Source organism: Chrysemys picta, chromosome 11 (genome assembly GCF_011386835.1).
Source record: "Chrysemys picta bellii isolate R12L10 chromosome 11, ASM1138683v2, whole genome shotgun sequence".
In the NCBI taxonomy this organism is placed as follows: Eukaryota; Metazoa; Chordata; order Testudines; family Emydidae; genus Chrysemys; species Chrysemys picta.
Window position 1 is genome coordinate 33,516,587 of NC_088801.1, and position 19,733 is coordinate 33,536,319.

The 19,733-nt window shown below is 42.3% G+C and overlaps 1 protein-coding gene across 2 annotated transcripts in view; it reads right to left on the minus strand.

The window, feature by feature from the left end:
• Positions 1-19,733, minus strand: part of DPP4 (dipeptidyl peptidase 4) — an 81,165-nt gene that overhangs the window by 58,588 nt on the left and 2,844 nt on the right. For both annotated transcript variants that reach the window (XR_010591572.1, XM_008178461.4), the window contains exons 3-5: positions 4,659-4,751; positions 3,937-4,031; positions 3,755-3,829 (exon numbers count right to left, since the gene is read on the minus strand). Coding sequence is in view for 1 of the 2 variants with exons in the window: in XM_008178461.4 (XP_008176683.1) it covers positions 3,755-3,829; positions 3,937-4,031; positions 4,659-4,751 (263 nt within the window). In the remaining variant the exon portion in view is untranslated. The remainder of the gene's footprint in view (positions 1-3,754; positions 3,830-3,936; positions 4,032-4,658; positions 4,752-19,733) is intronic.

Here is a 19,733-nt window from a genome sequence, read left to right on the forward strand (position 1 = left end):
AGAAAACAAAACAGCACACACCAATAAATCATGAATATATGGTATGTCTAATGTGATTACTAAGCAATGAGGCATGTTATGACGGATAATACTGCAGAAAAAAAATAGTGAAAAGTTAAATTTTAATGTACAATCAAAAAGGAAGTATAGAAATACAGGATTCTGGTAAAAACAAAACAACATTGAATAATTGGCTGGATTTTCATGTGTTTAAGAATACTAGAGAAGTAAAATCCTTAGCAAGATAGTTCATATGTCTGGTGAATGTATTTTTCCCCAAATGAAAATTTATTAAGTATTGAGTCATAGTCATAAAAGTGTAAGAACAGATGATTGTTTGCAGAGATTTGCAGTTTGTACTTTATAAAAGGCATTCATTGTTCAAAAATTCAGACCACGTGGAAAGAGCTCTGTGAGAAAATCATCTACTATTTGCATACTGTGTAAGTTACCACTCACTGAGTCCTTCAGAATACAGGCACGTCTTTAATTTTTTTTTTTTTTTTTTGTCAGCCAGCACACACATTATTGGACAGATTCTCTGCCCCAATATGTTCACGTGGTGCTGCTCAGGTGAAACCTTCCCATAAGCTTCCTGCAGAGGAAGCCCACAGTGTGGAGGAATCCTCAGAGGCAAAGAGCTAGTGTAGGGACATGTTAGGTAATGCAGAAAGGGTTGGCAGGGGGACTGACTGGAGAGAAATGCATTCCATCTATCACAAACTGAGATATATTCCTTCAGGGACCATAATCAGAGGGTGCAAAATGGCTGTTCTAATCCATGCCAGGGGTAAGGGCAAAGAATGGTTCCCTCACCTTCTGTGTCCAGCTTCTGCTGGCAAAGCTGAAAATCTGTCCCTATACAATATTTTAGACACACACACACACACACACACACACCTTACATTAAAGAAATATCATGAATGTTGCAAAACTGAGCACTCAAAATTTAGGAAATGTCAGAACTCGGGCTGCCTGTGCAAGAGAAGATTACTCACCTTGTGCAGTAACTGAGGTTCTGCGAGATGTGTGTCCCTGTGGGTGCTCCACTCCAGGTGATGGTGCATCCCTGCCCCTTTGCTCGGATAGTTTTGCAGCAGTGACCGTATGGGTCGTGCAGTGCCTGCCTTGCGCGCTGTTGGCACTTCATCTAGCACACGCGCAACCCAGACTCCTCAGTTCCTTCTCTACGCAGACTCTGCTTTAAACTCGAAGTAGAGGGGAGGAGGGGGTAGTGGAGCACCCACAGGGGGACACATCCCAAAGAACCTCAGTTACTGCACAAGGTGAATAACCTTCTCTTCTTGTTTGAGAGATGTCCCTGTGGGTGCTCCACTCCAGGTGACTGTATAGCAGTGCCCTACTAGCATGGTAGGGGCTTCGAAGTTGGTAGGATAAGTGATAATAATACAGCTCGGCCCAGCCAAGTATCCGCTTTGCGTAATGTTTGGCCAAGGTGTGTTCCGAGGGACAGGTGGCGGCTGCATATGTTTATAAGGGGAACGTTGTTTAGAAATGCTACTGACGCGGATATGGATCTAGTAGAGTGCATCTTGGTCCCCACTGGAGGTTGAGTGCCTTTTAATTGATAGAGAGCCTCTGTGTGGATATGGCGGTACCCTTAGACCATTCTGCCATGGCTATGAATAGTTTTGGTGAAACTCTAAATGACTTGGTTCTGTCCGAGTAGAAAGCTAGTGCTCTTCTAACGCCTAGGGTGTACATCATAGCTTCAAATGCATTCTCATGTGGTTTGGGAAAGAAAGCTGGAAGATCTACAGCTTGGTTAATGTGGAAGGACAAGTGTACCTTGGGGAGAAATTTAAGTTCTTAATGTGACTTTATCTTTAAAAAAGATCATGTATGGCGGATCTGCCATGAGAGCCTCAATTTCTCCCACACATCTAGCAGATGTGATCGCTATTAGGAACGCCACTTTAATGGATAGTTGTAGTGGGAGCAGTTTGCTAAGGGTTCAAACGGTTTCCAAGTGAGGGCCATTAAGACCAAGTTTAAGTCCCAGGGTTGTGTGGGTGGTCTCACGTCCGGATAGATGGTCTGAGTGCCCCTGAGGAATCGCTTGGTGATTGGGTGAGTAAATATTGTAGTGTCGCCGATTTTTTGGTGAAAGGCAGTGATAGCCATGAGGTGTACCTTTATTGAGCTAATGGAGAGGCCAGATTGTTTTAATTCCAGGAGGTAGTCTAGTATCAATGGAAAAATGCAGATGTTGCAGTAGTTTGTCTGGCGGTGCACCAGGCTGTAAATCTCTTCCACTTTTGTAGGTAAGCGTTACGTGTAGTATGTTTTCTACTCTGGAGTAGCACCCACTGGACCTGTTCAGAACAGCTTAGTTCGCCCTTAGAGAACCATAGAGGAGCCATGCTTTCAGGTGTGGCATCACTATGTTTGGGTGTTGCATTTGACCCTCTCGTTGTGTTAACAGGGTCCGTCTGGAGCAGGAGAGTGATTGGGGCACATGTTGACATCTGTGTTATGTATGGATACTACACTTATCTTGGCCATGTGTGGACTATTAGGATGACGTTTGGCTTTGCCGGTCCTTGTTTTCTGTATTACAGTGGGTAGAAGTAATGGTATTAGTGGGAATGCATAGAAGAGGTCTGTGTTCAATGTGGTCAGGAATGCATCTCTCATTGATCACCTTCCCAGACCTGCTCTGGAGCAGAATCTCGGGCACTTGGTTGCAGGCATTCACAAACAGATCTATTTACAGGTGGCCCCATTTTCAGGATATACATCCCAGTATCACATCATTTAATTCCCATTCATGGTCGTGGGGAAAATGTCTGCTGAGTTCATCTGCTGTGGTGTTCTGGCATCCAGATAGGTAGGAAGCTGAGATGTGGATATTGTTTTGGATTCACAAATTCCAGAGGCTCATAGCCTCGGTACATAGTGAGTATGATCGGGCTCCCTCTTGGCTTGCTTATACAGAACATGTAAGTAATGTTGTCGGTCATTACTCTTATGTTCTGGTTCTTTATGAATGGTAGGAAGTGGAGGCAGGCATTGCAGACGACATGACGCTCTAGCAGGTTTATGTGTAGCCTTGTCTCAGCTGTGGACCATAATCCCTGAATTGTGCAATGTTGCATGTGTGCTCCCCACCCTAGGAGGGAGGTATCCATTGTGATCATCTGTGATGGAGAATCTTGTGTAAATGGGATCCCCAAGCACAGGTTGTGTTGTTGAGTCCACCAAGTCAGTGAGTCCTTGACCTGGGGGGACATTGTTAATCGTATGTTTAACCTGTGCTTGTTTGGTCTGTAGACGGTTGCTAGCCATCCTCGCAGGCAACGCATGTGCAGGCGAGCGGTCTGACCACAAACGTGCACACTGCCATTTGACCGAAAAGCTGTAGGCATATGTGGGCTGTGACCAGTGGGCTGTTCCTCACTGTGGATATGAGTGTCTTTATCATGTCGAATCTGTCTCGTAGAATTTTTTCAGAACTGAGCCTGAAGCAGACACTTGGCATGGAAATCTTCAACTAAAACTGTAAAGTTTGGCGAAGTTATAAGCAACTGAAAATGGGTCTTACAGTGGGAAGTGTTGGACAACTTTAATAGGTGGTGCTATCAGCCCTGCCTGTTATATCTGTCTGCAGCAACCAAAAGTTTAAAATGAATTCAAATTTTGGGAAGTGAAAGTTCTCCTCTTCCTTTCTCTTTTTCTCTTAGTACTTCTATAAAATACAATAGTCATGAAAAAAGAAAAAGCATGCTAGTACCTTCACATAGTTGTATTGAAGAAGAGCAAATTTTTGGTCAGGAGATAATATAGCTGTGGTTGCTCCATATGTGGCCTATCAACAAAAGGGAAGAGAAAAAACATCACACATTGATTACATAGAGAAACATTCAGCAGTACTTTCCCCAAAGTCTGAGATATACAGTATGTGAGCAAACATACTAATGTGCTATTTTTCAGAACTTCTGAGATTGTTTGATTCTCGGCATTTCCAAGCACGATGTCATTGTCAGCAGTTTTGTGCAGGTATTGATTTCCTAAAGGAACAAGAGAAATGTCATTGGGCAACAATAAATGAAAATATGTCTTAACATTTATTATTTTCCATTTAATATTATAAATCTGACTATATAAAACAGAACAATTCAAAACTCTGGGCCTTTATGTAGTGGCAAGGGGCACAAGCCATAGGAGCCAGTAAGAAGTGCAGTCCCTATGTTCAGAGGATCACAGGGTCTGCCCCCACCTTACTCCCCGGGGAACTCAGCACACCAAAAGGGAAAGGAGCCTTGCTCTATCTCCTCCGGTTCCCCACACTGACCCAAGGAGTAGGATGGATGCACAGGGAGGAGTGCGTTATTCCCTATAGAAGGGTGAAGCAGCAGATGTGCTCTTCTGGCATCCAGGAGGAAATGTGCCTCCACATCATCAGCAACACAGGGATGTGTCTGAAGAGTGCAATCAAGCCCTATGTTTTCAATTATTTTCATTCTGCTTTTAGTATTATTGGCATCATTCTACAACAGCAACCTAAAAAACGTTCAGACTTTTCCTCTACATAGCAGCTACCTCTGAGCAGTTAGGTAAGTACAGCCTGCCCTTAACATCAACATCAAATATCAGAGGTAGGCAGAGAGAACATTCAATCAACACAGATTGGTTACCTGAAATCCATTGTAAATTATATGTTTTGTATCTAATGTCACCATCTAAATAATCCTGTAAGGTAAACCTTCTACGCGGGTCAGACGTGGTACCTGCAGCAGGAAGAAAGAAAAGGAAGATGTGGATATTGCTGTGACCTACCCAGCCAAAGCTAAAAATAGGTGTGTCTTTGCTACAGGTTTACTAGCACATTAACTATCCTTGTGTAAAATCCTAGTGGAGACCAGACACTGTAGTTTTACTATGAAGTAAACCAACAACTGGGACTATAGTGCTGCCCTTGCCAAGCCACCTTGTGGTAAAAGCCCCAGGTGCCTTGTCTCCACAAGGATTTTACAGTGAGATAACAATGTACAATAGTTATCTCCCTGTACAAGCACCCATCTCTGTGGCAGAGAAGACATAGGCAGGGCAGAAAAGGTGAAGATACTTCTTAAAAAGAGAAAGAGCCAACCTTAGTTTTCCTCCCCTCTGTGCCTACTCTTGGGATTCCCTGCTGTCTTCTTTACCTTGACCATTACCTGTTTGCTTTAGACACCTATTATGGGCTTGATCCTGCACAGCGCAGGTGCATAAGCATAAGGTAAAAAGCAACGGGCAGATCAGGAAGCAAGATTAATGGGATTCTGCATCAATACGAGTGTGGTTTATATAGCTACCATTGTATTCCTGCTGAGTAGAAAGAGTAAGGACCAAAATAGTAGCACATAACTCAGCACCCCATTTGTATGCTGAGGATCACACTTAAACCCATGTCTCTTGAGACACACCCACATTCAGCCCTCTATTTTTATTCCCTATATCCTTGAGGGTAAGGGAGCAGGCACACAAGGCTTGAGGACTGTTACCATTTAGGGTATGTCTACATTAGAGTTAGGGGTATAACTTCTGGCTCAGACAGACGTACCCACAGTAGCTTTGATAGAGCTAACACATGAAAAACAGAAGTGTACCCACAACAGTGCAAGTGATAGGGTATACATACAAAGTACATACCTAGGGTTTCAGATGGGATCATGTTTGAAGATGTTAGACCCTCCCACTTCTCACATCACTATTTTTAGTTACACTGCTATTTTTAGCATGCTAGCTGGATGAAATTATACCTCCAGCACCAGTGTAGACATACTCTCAGTGCAGAGGACTACAACTAGTGCTTAACCTTATTTGTATCTTTGTGCAGCATCCACTCACCTTGTGTTTCCTACTTCACATCATGCAAGGATTTCCCAGCCTATGCATTTTTCCAAGTCAAAATATTCCCAAATATGATATGAACAACAGGACCACTGAATCTGAACGTCAGCCTTCTCATTCATCCCTAGTGTTTACAGCACTTCCTGTCCCCACTGCCACAGGAAGAACTGAAGTTATGTCTATGTGGCCATGCAGTTCAGACTATGTAGGTGTGAACTGTAGCACACACTGGCATACTGCATTGTAACTTCCCTGTGTGGATGCTGCAAGCATGAATTACAACATTAACATGAACAAGGTAACTTTTAATTCACACCTGCAGAGTCCACACAGGGGAGTTACAGTGCAGCACGCTAGTGCACGCTGCATTCACACCCCCATAGTCCAAAGGCGGGGGGTTGGGGGGCTGTGTAGACAAGCCCTGAGTTTGGAATTCAAACCCAGTCCTCTGGCTCAGAGTCACTGAGCTCCTGTATAGCTTAGCATTTGAAATACAGTATATACCAGAACAGATAAAGTTAGTTAATTAAGACCCAACCACTCTGTTCTGGTCTCCCTCTAGGGCAGTGGTTCCCAAACTTTAACAACCTGTGAACCCCTTTCACTAAAATGTCAAGTTTTGCGAACCCGCTTCTAAAAATGAATATTTCCAGGGATTTTCTCCTTTACCTGAGTATAAATTATAAAAACAGTGATCTTGGAAATATAACATTTGTTTTTATGACATGCTTATTCCACACTATTATTAATTATTATTTATCATAACAGTATTGTTAATACATTATGAAAACGGCAACACTCCAAGATCTGACTTTCATAGCTTGTATCACTTTGAATAAGCCTGTTATAAGAAAAGGCTCCTATGTTTCATCAAGGAGTATCAGATGTGAAACAGCATGAAGGTATTTAAGAAGCCAACTCAAAGAGTTCCTCCTTCCACAAGCATTCAGGTCTTGAGCAGTCCAGGCAAACAACGCACGTTACAATAAAGCTTAAACTTGTTCTTCATAATAATTTTAAAAACAATACTAGCCGCCTATTTAATTACAAAATCAGCAAAAAATATCCACTCCCTTTCCATTTCTTATAAGGAGTCTTGAAGTTTAAATCTCCTCAGTGTGATAGATATGCTTGCTTTGATCTGCTTAGCTCTTGGAAGCTCAGGGGCTCCAGGCTGCCCGGGGTTCCTAGGGACAGCTCTGTCCACCATTAGGGAATTTTTTCCCAAGAACCCCCTGTAACATTTCGTGAACTCCCAGGGGTTCACGAACCCCAGTTTGGGAACCACTGCTCTAGAGGCTAGTCATTCACCAATGAAGTAAATGGGAGTTTTTCCATTACTAGCCCCTAGAGGGACTAGGATCATGGGATCTAGACCACCACCTCACCACTTAGCCTTCATGAGTGGATGCAGAGTTGTCCGACCTGGAAAATTACTTTAATGTAAAGTTGTTTCTGTATTCAATATGAAACCACACATTATAATAGCAAATGCTATTAAAGTTCATATCCTTGTAAAGTGTATCATTTACTTTCTGTTAAACGGTTAACAAACCCAACTCTCATAAATGGCTCAAATGAAACACATAGGAACAATAAAACATCCAGTGCGGAATTTCTACTTTTGAAAAATAGTAATTAAGTCATAAAACTCTTACTGATTATAATATATAATTATAATGAAAATATATAAATGATATAATTATATAATATAAAAATATAATGGAAAATCTGATTAATATTTACCGTCTTCAATAAAGGCTAGATTTACATAGCTTATTCACTGCTCACACCACAGTATCCAAGTGCCCTAACAGTTGCAATCATTGCAAGAAATAGGCTGCAATATTAAAACTGAAGAGCAAAGTAAATTCTTAGAAAACAGCAAGTTTGTCATTGACTTCAGTTGCGCAAGGATTTATATATTTTCTATAGGTTTCACAGCACCAACTATTAACTAACTTTTGCAAACTCAAAGGTGACCTACAAAGGAAAAACAATAATTGGTTTATGCCTTTCATTGCTTCTTTATGCTATATAAAGGAGGGCTAAAACTTTGGAAGGCAGGCCTTATCTCTCCTGTTTTTCCTGAAAGGCTCAATGGATGACTGGAGACCTAGAAGGGTTGAAACCTCATCAACTGAGAAAGGAAAGTGATTTTTTCATTCTAATTGTTTAAGACTTATTGTTAATATCAGTTTAAATCAAAAACCTGAAAACACATGGGAGAAAAAGTCTTTGAAAAAAGACTCAAAACCCTTTAAACTAAGGGCTAAAAATACCTCCAACATTAACTCTGAGACGACCTCCTCCTCCTCCAGCAAAGGCAGAGAAGGCTAGATTTGCCATTTCAGATTATTTTTAAGGGGATAAGAACCTCTTTGGCCCTTCTTTATACAAAATAAAGCAGCAAAAAAAAAGAGCACAAGCCCTTTTAATAAAAAAAACTATGTAGGTCATTTTAATACATGCATGGAGGTGGAATATGGAAGACGAGTGTAAGAGATTTAATGATTCTGTAATCATTTCAAATTTAATCTACTTCAAACAATAAGCATATGCATTATTATAAGCAAAGCCAAATGAATAGATTGCAACAAATAATTTACTCAGTGAATTTAGACTGGGATTTTCAATGACACCAACGAGAACTGTGTTATACAGGAGGGAAGACTAGATGATCACAACAATCCCTTTGCCCTTAGAATTTATTGAATTAAGTGTTCAACTCCCACTGAAGTTCAGTTCTTTGGAAAAATCCCAGTCCTAGTCTCTCTTTGTTTATGGACAGTCTGTAAGCAGATCATGATTTCCTCACATTAAATGATTCCCAATTAACAGAATAAAATCTTTGAAAATTATTTTACTTTACAGATTGGTTGTGAACAGCTATCTGGATGTGATATTCAAGCGCTATTGGTTACTTGTAAATGGTCAAATATTATTCTTTTCCTCCCCTCTCAGAAGCATAATTCTTAAAAGCAGTGAGGCTTCAGGTAGCAACTAGTTTAAATTCTCTTGGAAAGGGGAAGCAATTTAAGGACAGGTAACAGATAATCAGGTTGAAAGATTTTTCAAAAATGTTACATTTTCCTTTCTGTGACACAGGTCTTGGCTGAGGCATTATTGCTAAAAATAATAAAAATAACAATGTCTTACTTTGATTTGTTGGTTAGACAGAGAATTTATATTTATTTTCTCTCTCTACCCATTTAACAAAGCAACTGCAAATGCACTCCAAGCTGTAAAGTGTGAGCTCTTTTTCTAGCTCATTTGACTGCTTCTGTTCTAAGCCTCTGGCAAGTGGTTTTAGAAAACTGTCTCCCTCCTCTGTCAAATGGTGTCCCATGAAAAACATACTAACTGTCTTTACTGATCTTTAGTTTACATACCAGCAAAAAATGGAATAATCTGTGTCAGATACATTTAGGTGCCAGACAGTCATAAGAGGGAAGTCATAACATTAATACCATTACAGCTCTATCTTCAAAACCTGGCATATTTTCCATATATGAATAGTCAAGCGAGCACACTTAAAATCCTCCTTTGACAAATTTCCATTTCACTAAAATGCTTCTGGAAAGCGAATGCAAAAATGGAGCAAACATGGCCAAGTTAATTCATTTTTAAATTTAAAAAATATAGAAACTCAGGTTTTTACTCTCCTTTTCTCCCTAGATTAATCCAGAAATAGGCAATTGTCTTCCTCTAAATTCTAGATAAATGCTTGTTCACTTCCAACCCATCCCTCCCTAAATGCAGCTCATATATTTTCTCCCCTTTGTCATCATCATTCCAGAGATATTTACAGTATCATAAAACCAGCCTCTTTTATGACACCAATCTTTAATTCAGACAACTCTTCTGGGAATGAATGTTCTTAAAGCTTTGTGTAAACAGTCTTCACATGATGCTGATAACTAGTTTATTTTTTCAATACATGTCTCCTTCTCCCAGCAGAAAACTGAGAGAGTCTGTGTAGGGGGTGAAAAGTGAAGAAAAGAGGAAACTGTGTATGAGTTCTCTCACAAACAAGGGTAAAGCATACCACAAACTAAAATATTCCACGCATTAATATTGATAAATTTATCCATTAACCTCTAGTGTATAGGTTCACATTTCTGATATCCCACATGTAATTCTGGTATAATTCTCAACCTTCTGTTGTTTGCCTTTTCAGCCCTTGAACACTGATCTAACCATTTTGACTAAAGGTTAAGATAATTGTATCTTCAAAAAAGTGTTTATCAGAATGGACTTTAGTTCACTTAAGTCATCGCCATGAGAACAATATTTTTTTTTTCCAGTTTTTTCTCAGGGCTCAATTCTGCCACCCTTATTCAATTCTGTAGTATGCCCCCTGAACTCAGTCATACCAAGCTTGAGCAAATGTGGTAGAATCAAACCGTCAGTAATTAAGTGTTCTCATCCTAACAATTGTTCAGTGACATCCATACCACTTGTATATTCTCAATTAAATACTGATAATACTGACATGATGCTTCACTTTCAAAGATCCCAAAGCACTGTACAGATGTTGAAAACTTACTTACAATTCAAACTACAGGCACGGAATCATAGCAATGTAGGATGGAAGGGACGGTGATAGGTCATCTAGTCCAGTCCCCTGCACTGAAGCAAGACTAAGTATTATCTAGTTATTTCTTGTCCTGTTTTCAGTGGATAAGGAGAACAAATTATCACTCTTCTTTATAACAACCTCTTTACTTACTTGAAGACGTATCATGTCTTCTGTCTTTTCTCCTCCAGACTAAACAAACCCAACTGTATATTATTATTGAGTCTGCAAAAAAACCTCTAAATAAATCAATTACAATGATGTGGACAGATATATGTGCATATTTATTTGTTTTTCCTAAAGTTAATTAAGTATTTTAGGAAAAACTGTCAGAGTGGCCACCAAAAAAATTGTTGTGAGAACCCCTGATCTAGGCTGTATTTCCCTGGTTTACTTATGAGAAGGTCATATGAGACAGTATCAAAAGTCTTACTAAAGTTGAGTTATATCACAGCTACTGCTGCCCCCATCCCCAAGACTTGTTGCCCTGTCAAAAAAGGATATTAGCGTGGTTTGTTCTTGACAAATCCACATTGACTGTTACTTCTCACCTTATCTTCTAGATACTTACATATTGATTATTTGCTCTGTTGTCTTTCCAGGTACTAAAGTTAAGCTGACTGGTCTATAATTCCCTGGGTTGTCCTTATTCCCCCTTTCATAGATGGGCAAATATAGTCCCCTTTTCCAGTCTTCTGTGATCTCTCCTGTTCTCCACAAGATCTCACAGATAGTCACTAATGGCTCAGAGATCTCTTCAGCCAGTTCCTTAAGTATTCTAGGATGTCATTTTATCAGGTCCTGCCGATTCAAGTAATCCAGCTTGTCTAAGTCTACGTCTACACTTACAAATTTACAGCGGCACAGCTGTACCGATATAGCTGTACCGAAGGAAGAGCGCTCATGTAGCTGTGTTATGCTGACAGGAGAGAGCTCTCCCATCGACATAATAAAACCAGCTCAATGAGCGGCAGTAGCTATGTCGGTGGGAGAGCATCTCTTGACGACATAGCATTGTGCACATGAGCGCTTAGGCAGGCAAAACATATATCGCTTAGGGGGCTATTTTTTCACACCCCTGAACGACAACAATTTTGCCGACATAAGTGCTAGTGTAGACATGGTCTAAGGCCTTGTCTACACTACTGAGTTTTGTCAACAAAAGTTGTGCCAACATGTGCAACTGCTTTAATTAAATAATTTGGGGGCTCGTCCGGGATCCACAGAAGACTCCCCCAGATTGGAGGACTGCGGGCAATCTCCCACCAGACCCAGGGCCCATCTGAAAGGTAAGAAACCTTTTGAAATCTCTATCGTGGGTTTCTGGTGGAGGATTTGCCTGTAGGCTCAGGGTTGGGTGAGTGGCATGCTGGATCTGAACCTTTTGCTGACAGACACGCCTGATGCCCTTTTGTTCTGTCTTGTTCTGGTTGTTTTGTGTCTGTCACAAACACAGGTTCGGGGCTGGAAGCCCCCAAGGTAGGGGCCACTACGGACCCCCGGGAAGTGAGTAAGGTCGATTACTCTGGTGCCCCCGGAGTGGCCCTAAGGTTGGCCAGCGAAAGTTCCCGCCAGCGGCAGGTTGGCGGTGAATGCCGTAAAACTAGCCGTAGGGGCTAAAAGCCAGAAAGCGCTGCTAGCCGCCAGTAGATGAGGGCTAGGGCCCAGCTAGGGTTGTGTGCCGGCGTTTGTAGTGAGTGTGGGTTGCAGGGTCCCTTTTCCTTGTTTCCCCCCCCGGAGCCTTAAGCTCCCTCCCCCACTTGGAGAAAGGGGGAGCCCCGGGAAACCGCCCGCCGACTCAGAGGCAGCAGAGTAACCAACACCGTTCTAGTGAAGACGGGCCGGTGCTCTGTGCTGAAGGAAGGCGTACGGGGACCACAGTGTCTTTCTTCCCTGACCCCTTCCTGAACCGACCCTGCGACCGAGTTCCTGTCCCCGATTATCCCACTTGAAGTGTTGGGCTCCCTCCCCCGCTCGGAGAGAGGGGGAGTCCCAGGAATCCGCCCACCATCCCAGAGATATGAGGGTAGCCGACGCTGTTTTCTTGAAGATTTGCTGGTGCTCTTTGTTGGAAGGGGGTGTGCGGGGACCTCACCTTTATGTCCAACCCTTCTGGTGTGAATGCTGGAATGATTGAAAGTTACGCCCTGAATGATGGTGACAGGGGGCGAAAGGGCACACGGTAAATGTAGTGTGCCTTGTTGTACGTTTTGTCCACTGTGCTAGCCTGTCTGTTAAGTGTTTTATATTTAGCCCTTTGTGGATGCCTGTGAGTTGGATTGTGATTGTCTGCCAGGTATCCATAAGGGGGGCAGGGGGAATCTAAACGGATTCCCATGCCAGAGAAGGGCACTCCTGCCACGTACATGTACTCAAATTATGGTCCCTCAACCTGTAAATTTTTAAACAGGTGGAACTGGTACACTAGGGATAATCCTAGCCTGCAGTTCCGCCCAGACGGAACTAGGCAGGGAGCTGCTGCCCAGCCCCCACCGGCCCCAAGGGCAAGAAATATCAAGTGCCTTAAGTATCAAAAGCCCTTACATGTACCCTTCAAACAGTGTCTCCCTGTACTGAGGAAATGTTCCCCTTGCGCCAATTCCCGGGCATTGGCGCTTCAGGTCAGGAGACCTTGGTGTCTGTGCATGCACCTTGGTCTCCCACAGAACTGTACAATTTAATTTAAAAAATTTCCGAAAATAAAAAAAGACCAGTACATTCCAAGGAGAATTAAAAACTGTCATGCACTGATACAGCCCTACCTGGGCAGACTTAAACCAACTCCTGGATGGATTCATGCCCAGGAAAACATTACATCGCCTTTATCAGGCAGCCTGGTGCCCCATGGAGGACCCTGGCCACGACCAGGACATAATAAATAGGATTAGAAACAGGCTGTGGGAAACAGTTTCTTACAGTCTGCCCAAAGAAAGCAAATTGGGCCAAAATTAGCACCTGTAACCAAGTAAAGGAAAGAATCTAAATGAAATTTTAGCAGCTAGCCAACACTATCACCGCCACATTGAAACTAAGTTAATGACCCTCCAGTTTCAGGACATGCAGGGACACCGCAATAGACGCCCATTGCATGAGAGAGGGAAAAGGCCAAACCAAAGTCACCGTCCACCTCCCCGGGGACCCAGTGATGGCACGTGTCATTATTGCAAACAAATGGGCAATTGGACAAGGGAATGTCCCTACCGCCCTGGCCGCTCCACAAGCGGTAGGGGTGGGCAATGTTCTTGTGCCCCACCCCATCTCTTCACCTCTGACCATTTCTGTCGATCCTTTATCTATCATGTTTTCCTCCTCAGTCCTTGTTCACCGGTTAACCTTTTGGGAAAAGACTTGCTGTGTAAATTAAATTGTATAATCTGCTGTACCCCAGATGGTGTGTATCTGGATGTGCCTGGTCCCTCTCACAATGAGGTCCTGGCAGTTTTAGGAGAAGACCGACCCCAGCCCTTCCTTGTTGCAACAGGAACTGCTGGTTAAGTCTCCCTCCCTTTGGGCCTGTGAGCTGATCATGCCAACCAGGTTGGGTGCATTGTGTCTGCCCAACCCGTTAAGATTCGCCTAAACCCTGCAAGACCCCTTCCCAAGGTGCAGCAGTATCCTCTATCAAAACAGGCCAAGGAAGAATCCAATCTGTTATAACCTCCTGAATTTAATAAGAAGTCATTATTCCTATGGCCAGTAAGTGTGACTCCCCCGTTTTATCATGCTGTTTATGCTGTTGTTCTTCTTTCCTTTCTCGTTGTCCCTAGCCCTGTTATTTTTTTTTTTTTATATATAATGCACCGTGCTGAGGGGTTATTAGCGCCTCAAGAAAAGACTGTATTAAGTCCGGACATAAAGAATTAAGGTTATTATTAAATAAGATGCATCTAGATGTAATGTGTGTATGTAAATAGGTGTATATAAATAAATAAAAGGGGGGTTAGCCAAAAAGGCCCACCCTCCTTGCTAAATTGGTAGTGAAACAATGCCTGTGCCCATGGAAAGAAATAATGCAGCAAGGAAAAAAGGATCGGGCCCAAATAAGCAGGCAACCGCAGTTTGAAGAAGTTGAAAGAAAGAAAGTGAGAAGTTAACTCTGTAGTTATTGGAGGGAATTAAGCAGTGAAACTATGTACAAATGTTAAAAGAAAATGTTATAAAAGAAAAATTATTGGTTTCTTTGCAGCCATTCCTTTAGGAATGTCTGTAAATAATCCAGGCAAGAGGTTATATAAGTGAAATCATTTGACTATGAAAAAGTTAGTCAAATTTGCTAAAGAACACTCCTGGTGTGTACAATCTTTGTTTTATAAGTTTAAAATAAATTGTTGTTGTTTTGGGTTTATAAAACCAAAAAATACTTTTGCCAAACAAAAGAAACTAGTATTGTTTAATTTTGGTATTTAGCATTTAATCCTTAAGGTGACTTAATGCTTTACAAGATTTAAATTGTTTTAAATAAAGACCAAAGTTGTGGCTGCAGCAGGGTAGTCAAAGCCAGCAGAATGGAAGATTTTAAATCTGTGTTGGTAACAAATAGCAAATAAAAGCTGATATCAACTAAAAAGCTGCAAATTGTTCTTGAAGTGTTGCTGGGTACACCTTACACCCTGATCACCTTTGGCGCTCCCCAGATGGTTGCGCCTCAGGTGCTCTGGCCCTATTTGCTCGCGTGCATCACCGGATGACACGCGTGAGCAAAGGGGGGGTTATTGCTGCAATTAAATAAGACTTTTCCTCTGTGGCCCAGCACTATTGCCAACAACATAATGTTAGGCAGGCAGTACTTTCCCCTCTTTGGGGACCTTTTCTAAATATTCAGATTGATTTTATTCAAATGTTTAAATGTTATAATTGTAAGTATGTGTTAGTTTTAGTAATGTATTTTCTTGTAAAAAGGCAGATGCCAAAACTGTTGTAAAACTTTTGCTTAAGAATTCTGTATCATAATTTGGCATACCTGGACAGATTATAAAAGAGTTATGTGCAGCTTCACAGATCCAGTATGGCCAAATGCCCTTTGAAGGCCACTCCCAATCGAAAGACCGGACTCAGCCCTCATAAAATTTCTACCAGGGTGCCCAATGCAACTACCAGCAGTGCCCTACTGGCCCTGGCTCAGATGAACATTCATTTAATGGATGACACAATGCTTGATTATCACCAGGCACTAATGAAATGTGTTAGGTCTTTTTATATATAGCAGCCCTGCCACTCGCTGAAACCAGGAGACTGGATCTACATAGAGGTCCATCAGCGAGGAACCACCCTGGCCCCGCGCTGGGAAGGCCCATATCAAGTCCTGTCAACTATCAACACTGTGAAGTGCCAAGAACTGACTGCCTGGACCCACGCTTCGCACTGCAAAAAGGCCCTTCCACCGTGAGATGATTCTCCGACTGATGATCAGCTGTTTCTCCTTCTGGTGCTGCTGTTTCTTCTGGACAGCAGGAGAAAAGGACAAGATAAAAAGCTGACAGACCCACTGTGTCTTTGGATCTTGCTAAGAAAACAACCTCTCCACCTGAGGACATAATAAAGCCTCCAACCAAGCAAGGTATTGTGCTAGTAACCTCTCCCTTGCTGCCTCACTGCCCGACAGCTAAGTGAACTACGACTACGAAATCTCGAAGAATTGCTTGCGGAAGCTAGCCAAAACTACCTGAAAATAAAACTTTTAATATTCCTTAGTCTCTCCTTTTTAACAAACTTAGGGTGGGGATGGGGAAGTAATATTTTTTTAAATCTTAGCCAATCAGTAGCCTCCGATTTAGCCTGTACCATATTGTAATATACCCCTATTTATATAATTGATATTAATGCCTTTCTGACCTTTGTAAAGGTGTTTAACCAACGGATGTGGTATAATACTTCACAAAGAAGAGATGTGTTAGGACATCGGTGGACTGTAATTAATGCCACATTAGGGACCATTAAGTTCACGCTGTTCTTATCCAGTTTTCAAATTACCTTTACATATCCAAATTGCTCTAAAGAAGCTGCCATTTGGCTAGCACAGCAAAAGACCTGGGCTTCTCCCAAAAAGAGAAGAGATTTAACTGGACACCTGTGGGATGGGGCCAATAGCGCAGCTGCAATTTGGAATATTCACAAAAGCCAACATCATAAGGAAAAATTAGGTCAATTAGAAAAAAGTCACTGGTCTTATTATTGAAACACAGCTAACGCAGGTTCAGGCTGGGGTTGGTGAATTGTATGTTATTTCCACCTTTAGTTCTATAACCCAGGAGTTGCTGATGGAGATGGTCTTAAATATCACTGGTGCTGGGAAGGCATTGCAGTGGGACTTGGCATCTCAGAAGTTCAGGATTTCCTGAATGACCAGCTAATGGCCATTCGGAGTGATCTTGAGCACCAGGCCTGGCCCACTGCCCTTACAGACACTTCAGGAGTACCATCTGATCTATGGCCATGGAGACATACTTGGAGGTTCTCCGGGTGAAGGTGTGGATATTCACAGTGCTCCTTCCAAGCATACGGACCGGTTAGAAGGATGTGGGCTCCCACATACTGAATCCTGCCAGGTCCATGGGGAGGATGCATTTGGGATTGGGTTATTCACTGAGACATTTGGGAAATCAAGCCACCTGGTATGCCTAGCCGATTCATAGTCAGTGCTCCTGAAATAACACCCACATTGGATTGGGATAGGAAACCAATGGACACTCTGGCCATTAAAACCCCAACAGCTCCAATGCATATGTAAATTCAAGCCAGGGGAAGTTGTCACTGTCCATAACAATGTTTGTTGGGAAGGTAAGGGACTGGGAACCCTCCTGACAGGAGTCATGATCTTCCAGGCTAATAACAGCTGTGTATTTGTTAAGGCTCATATTGTACACGACACTCATTTTAACCTCACTACGACTGCAGGCAGCCATGTTATTTATTGGCCTGCAGATAAAAATTTGCAATCAACTCTCAGCTATAAAATGCCCTTTAACTGGACAACCCTGGTACCAGACCGTTTCCAAAATCTGCTTTCATTGTTACCCAAGGTCCAGAAAATTTCTGATTTATGGGCACAAATTCATATCCTTAAAAATGTATATCAGGTAGAAAAGGTGCCTTTCAGACAATCTATATACTGTCTTCTTTGTGTACTAGTTGGGATTTGCTGTGTGTGGTAACCAAAATGATATGCGAACCCCATCATTTTGTTACATTGAGTGGGCTAACAGTTGTGGGGATGTTGTTTGGTTTGGGACTGTGCCTTTGCTATTGCTGTTATGAGGGATATTGCTGTGCTTATAATTTTTTGCCAAGCCCAGTGTAAGGGAGCAAGTGGCATTGATGATTGTTAATGAAATCTATGATAATAGTTGGGATGAGAAAAAGGAAAGGGAAGAAATTAATGGACTCATGAATATGGAAGTTTAGGCCAAAGATGGCGCCATAAAGGGGGCACCAAAGGGGGAGATTGTGGAGGAAAAAATGGTCAGGGCCTAAACTTAGTTACACAGTCTGCATAGTATGGCCTGAAGGTAGAAAGAGGGGGGGGGGAGAAGATAGAAAAAGAAGGGTAAAGAGAAATCATAAAAGCAGAACTAACTATCGAAATTATAAAAGCAGAACTAACTATCGAAACTATAAAAGCAGAATTAACCTTTGTAACAGACTATGATTAATAGATGCCAGGTGACACAGTAAGAAATCACAAAGGGCAAATATAAGGAAAAACAGAAAAGGGTTGCTTTGCTTTATTCCTTATATGGATGTAAAACTTTAAGGAAGTATATGTAATTTTTGTGGTTTTATCCTATATAATCTCTCGCATTTTATCTGTCGGGGGGGTTCGGCTGCCTTGGCTGACTCCCCTATGCATGCATGTTTGATTGATCAATAAAGGAGCCTCAGGCTGTCTGATCCAAAATCAACCGTGTGGTCAATTTTCCACAACAGTAGCTATCCTACTGTGCAACTGGCCGCAGGATGCTTTGGGAAGGGTCTGCAATGCCTCATGGGGCAGGTACAGTGGCACATGATGCGGTTTTCTCAATCCCATCATTCACTAGATTGCCAGCCACTTTTCAACTGAGGTGTAAGTGGGCAGAGGGGGGAAAGTGTGTGACAGGGAGAGTGGGGGAGGGAGAGACAGAGTGTGTTGGGGGAATGTGTGTGTTGGGGGAGAGTGAGTGTGTTGGCATGCTGTCTAAGTTCAGACAGCAGCTGGAACCAACCAACCCTGAGGCAGGAGGAGGGGGACACCCCCACACACATCAGCCCCTGCCTCATAGAGAAGAGGAGCAGGGGGGCCTTACGGGGAAGAGGAAGAGCACAGGGTGGGGCCCCAGGGGAAAGAGGAGGAGCAGTGGGCCACAGTTCCAGCACTGGTGGCCAACCCCCCATCTACGCAGATTCCGGCACTCCTGCGGCCCCCAAATTGGCTGAGGCATTGTCCTCTTCCACACTAGACACTGATTTTGAGTCAGTGGTGAAGGGAACGCTACACTCCCCTATTCTTCCTCCACAGGTAAAATGGCTCCAGCCAAGGCTGACGGTATTGTGGTGCTCTGCATCTACTGTAACATGGGTCTGGCCTACAAAAGCCATGATACAGCCATATTATTATTGCAAATAGGCAGTGCTTAATTTGTAATGAAAGAGGTGCCAGGACCCAAGCAATTTTTTTACTTTCATAACTGACGTGGCAAGCCCAGAGGGGCCGGAACTTTGAACTTACTTACTTTGAACTGCTAAGCCTAGAGGTGCCAGACTCAAGCAATGTTTTTACTTTCATAACTGACGTGGCAAGCCCAGAGGAGCTGAAGCTTTGAACTTGCTTACTTATTTTGAACTGCCAAGCCTAGACAGGTCAGGGCTCAGGCCTGGCAAGCCCTGGCACAAATTAAGTTCTGCAGATAAGGATTATTTCACACACTACTAAACTATAGTCACTTCTCAGTTAAAAAGTGGCAGCAGTTTAACATCACATAGCAACTCTACACAACAATTTAGATTAGAAATAGGAGAATACTGTATCTTGTTGAATTTACGGGGAAATTTTAGGTACATAGAATTGAATTAGACAATTGGTATGTGGCCAGGACAATAGATTTCGCTCCTTACCTAAAATGGAAAAAAATCTACACTGTCTAAATAGGAAGGATTACACGCAGAAGCTATTTTACAGACATTTACTGAAGTCAACGGTGTTTTCAATTAAAAATTGGATTTGAGTGCATATAAACATTTGTACACATCTGATTACAATTTAAATAAGTGAAGACTAAATATTTTATTTTACTGCCTTATTTGAATGCACATTCTTGACACC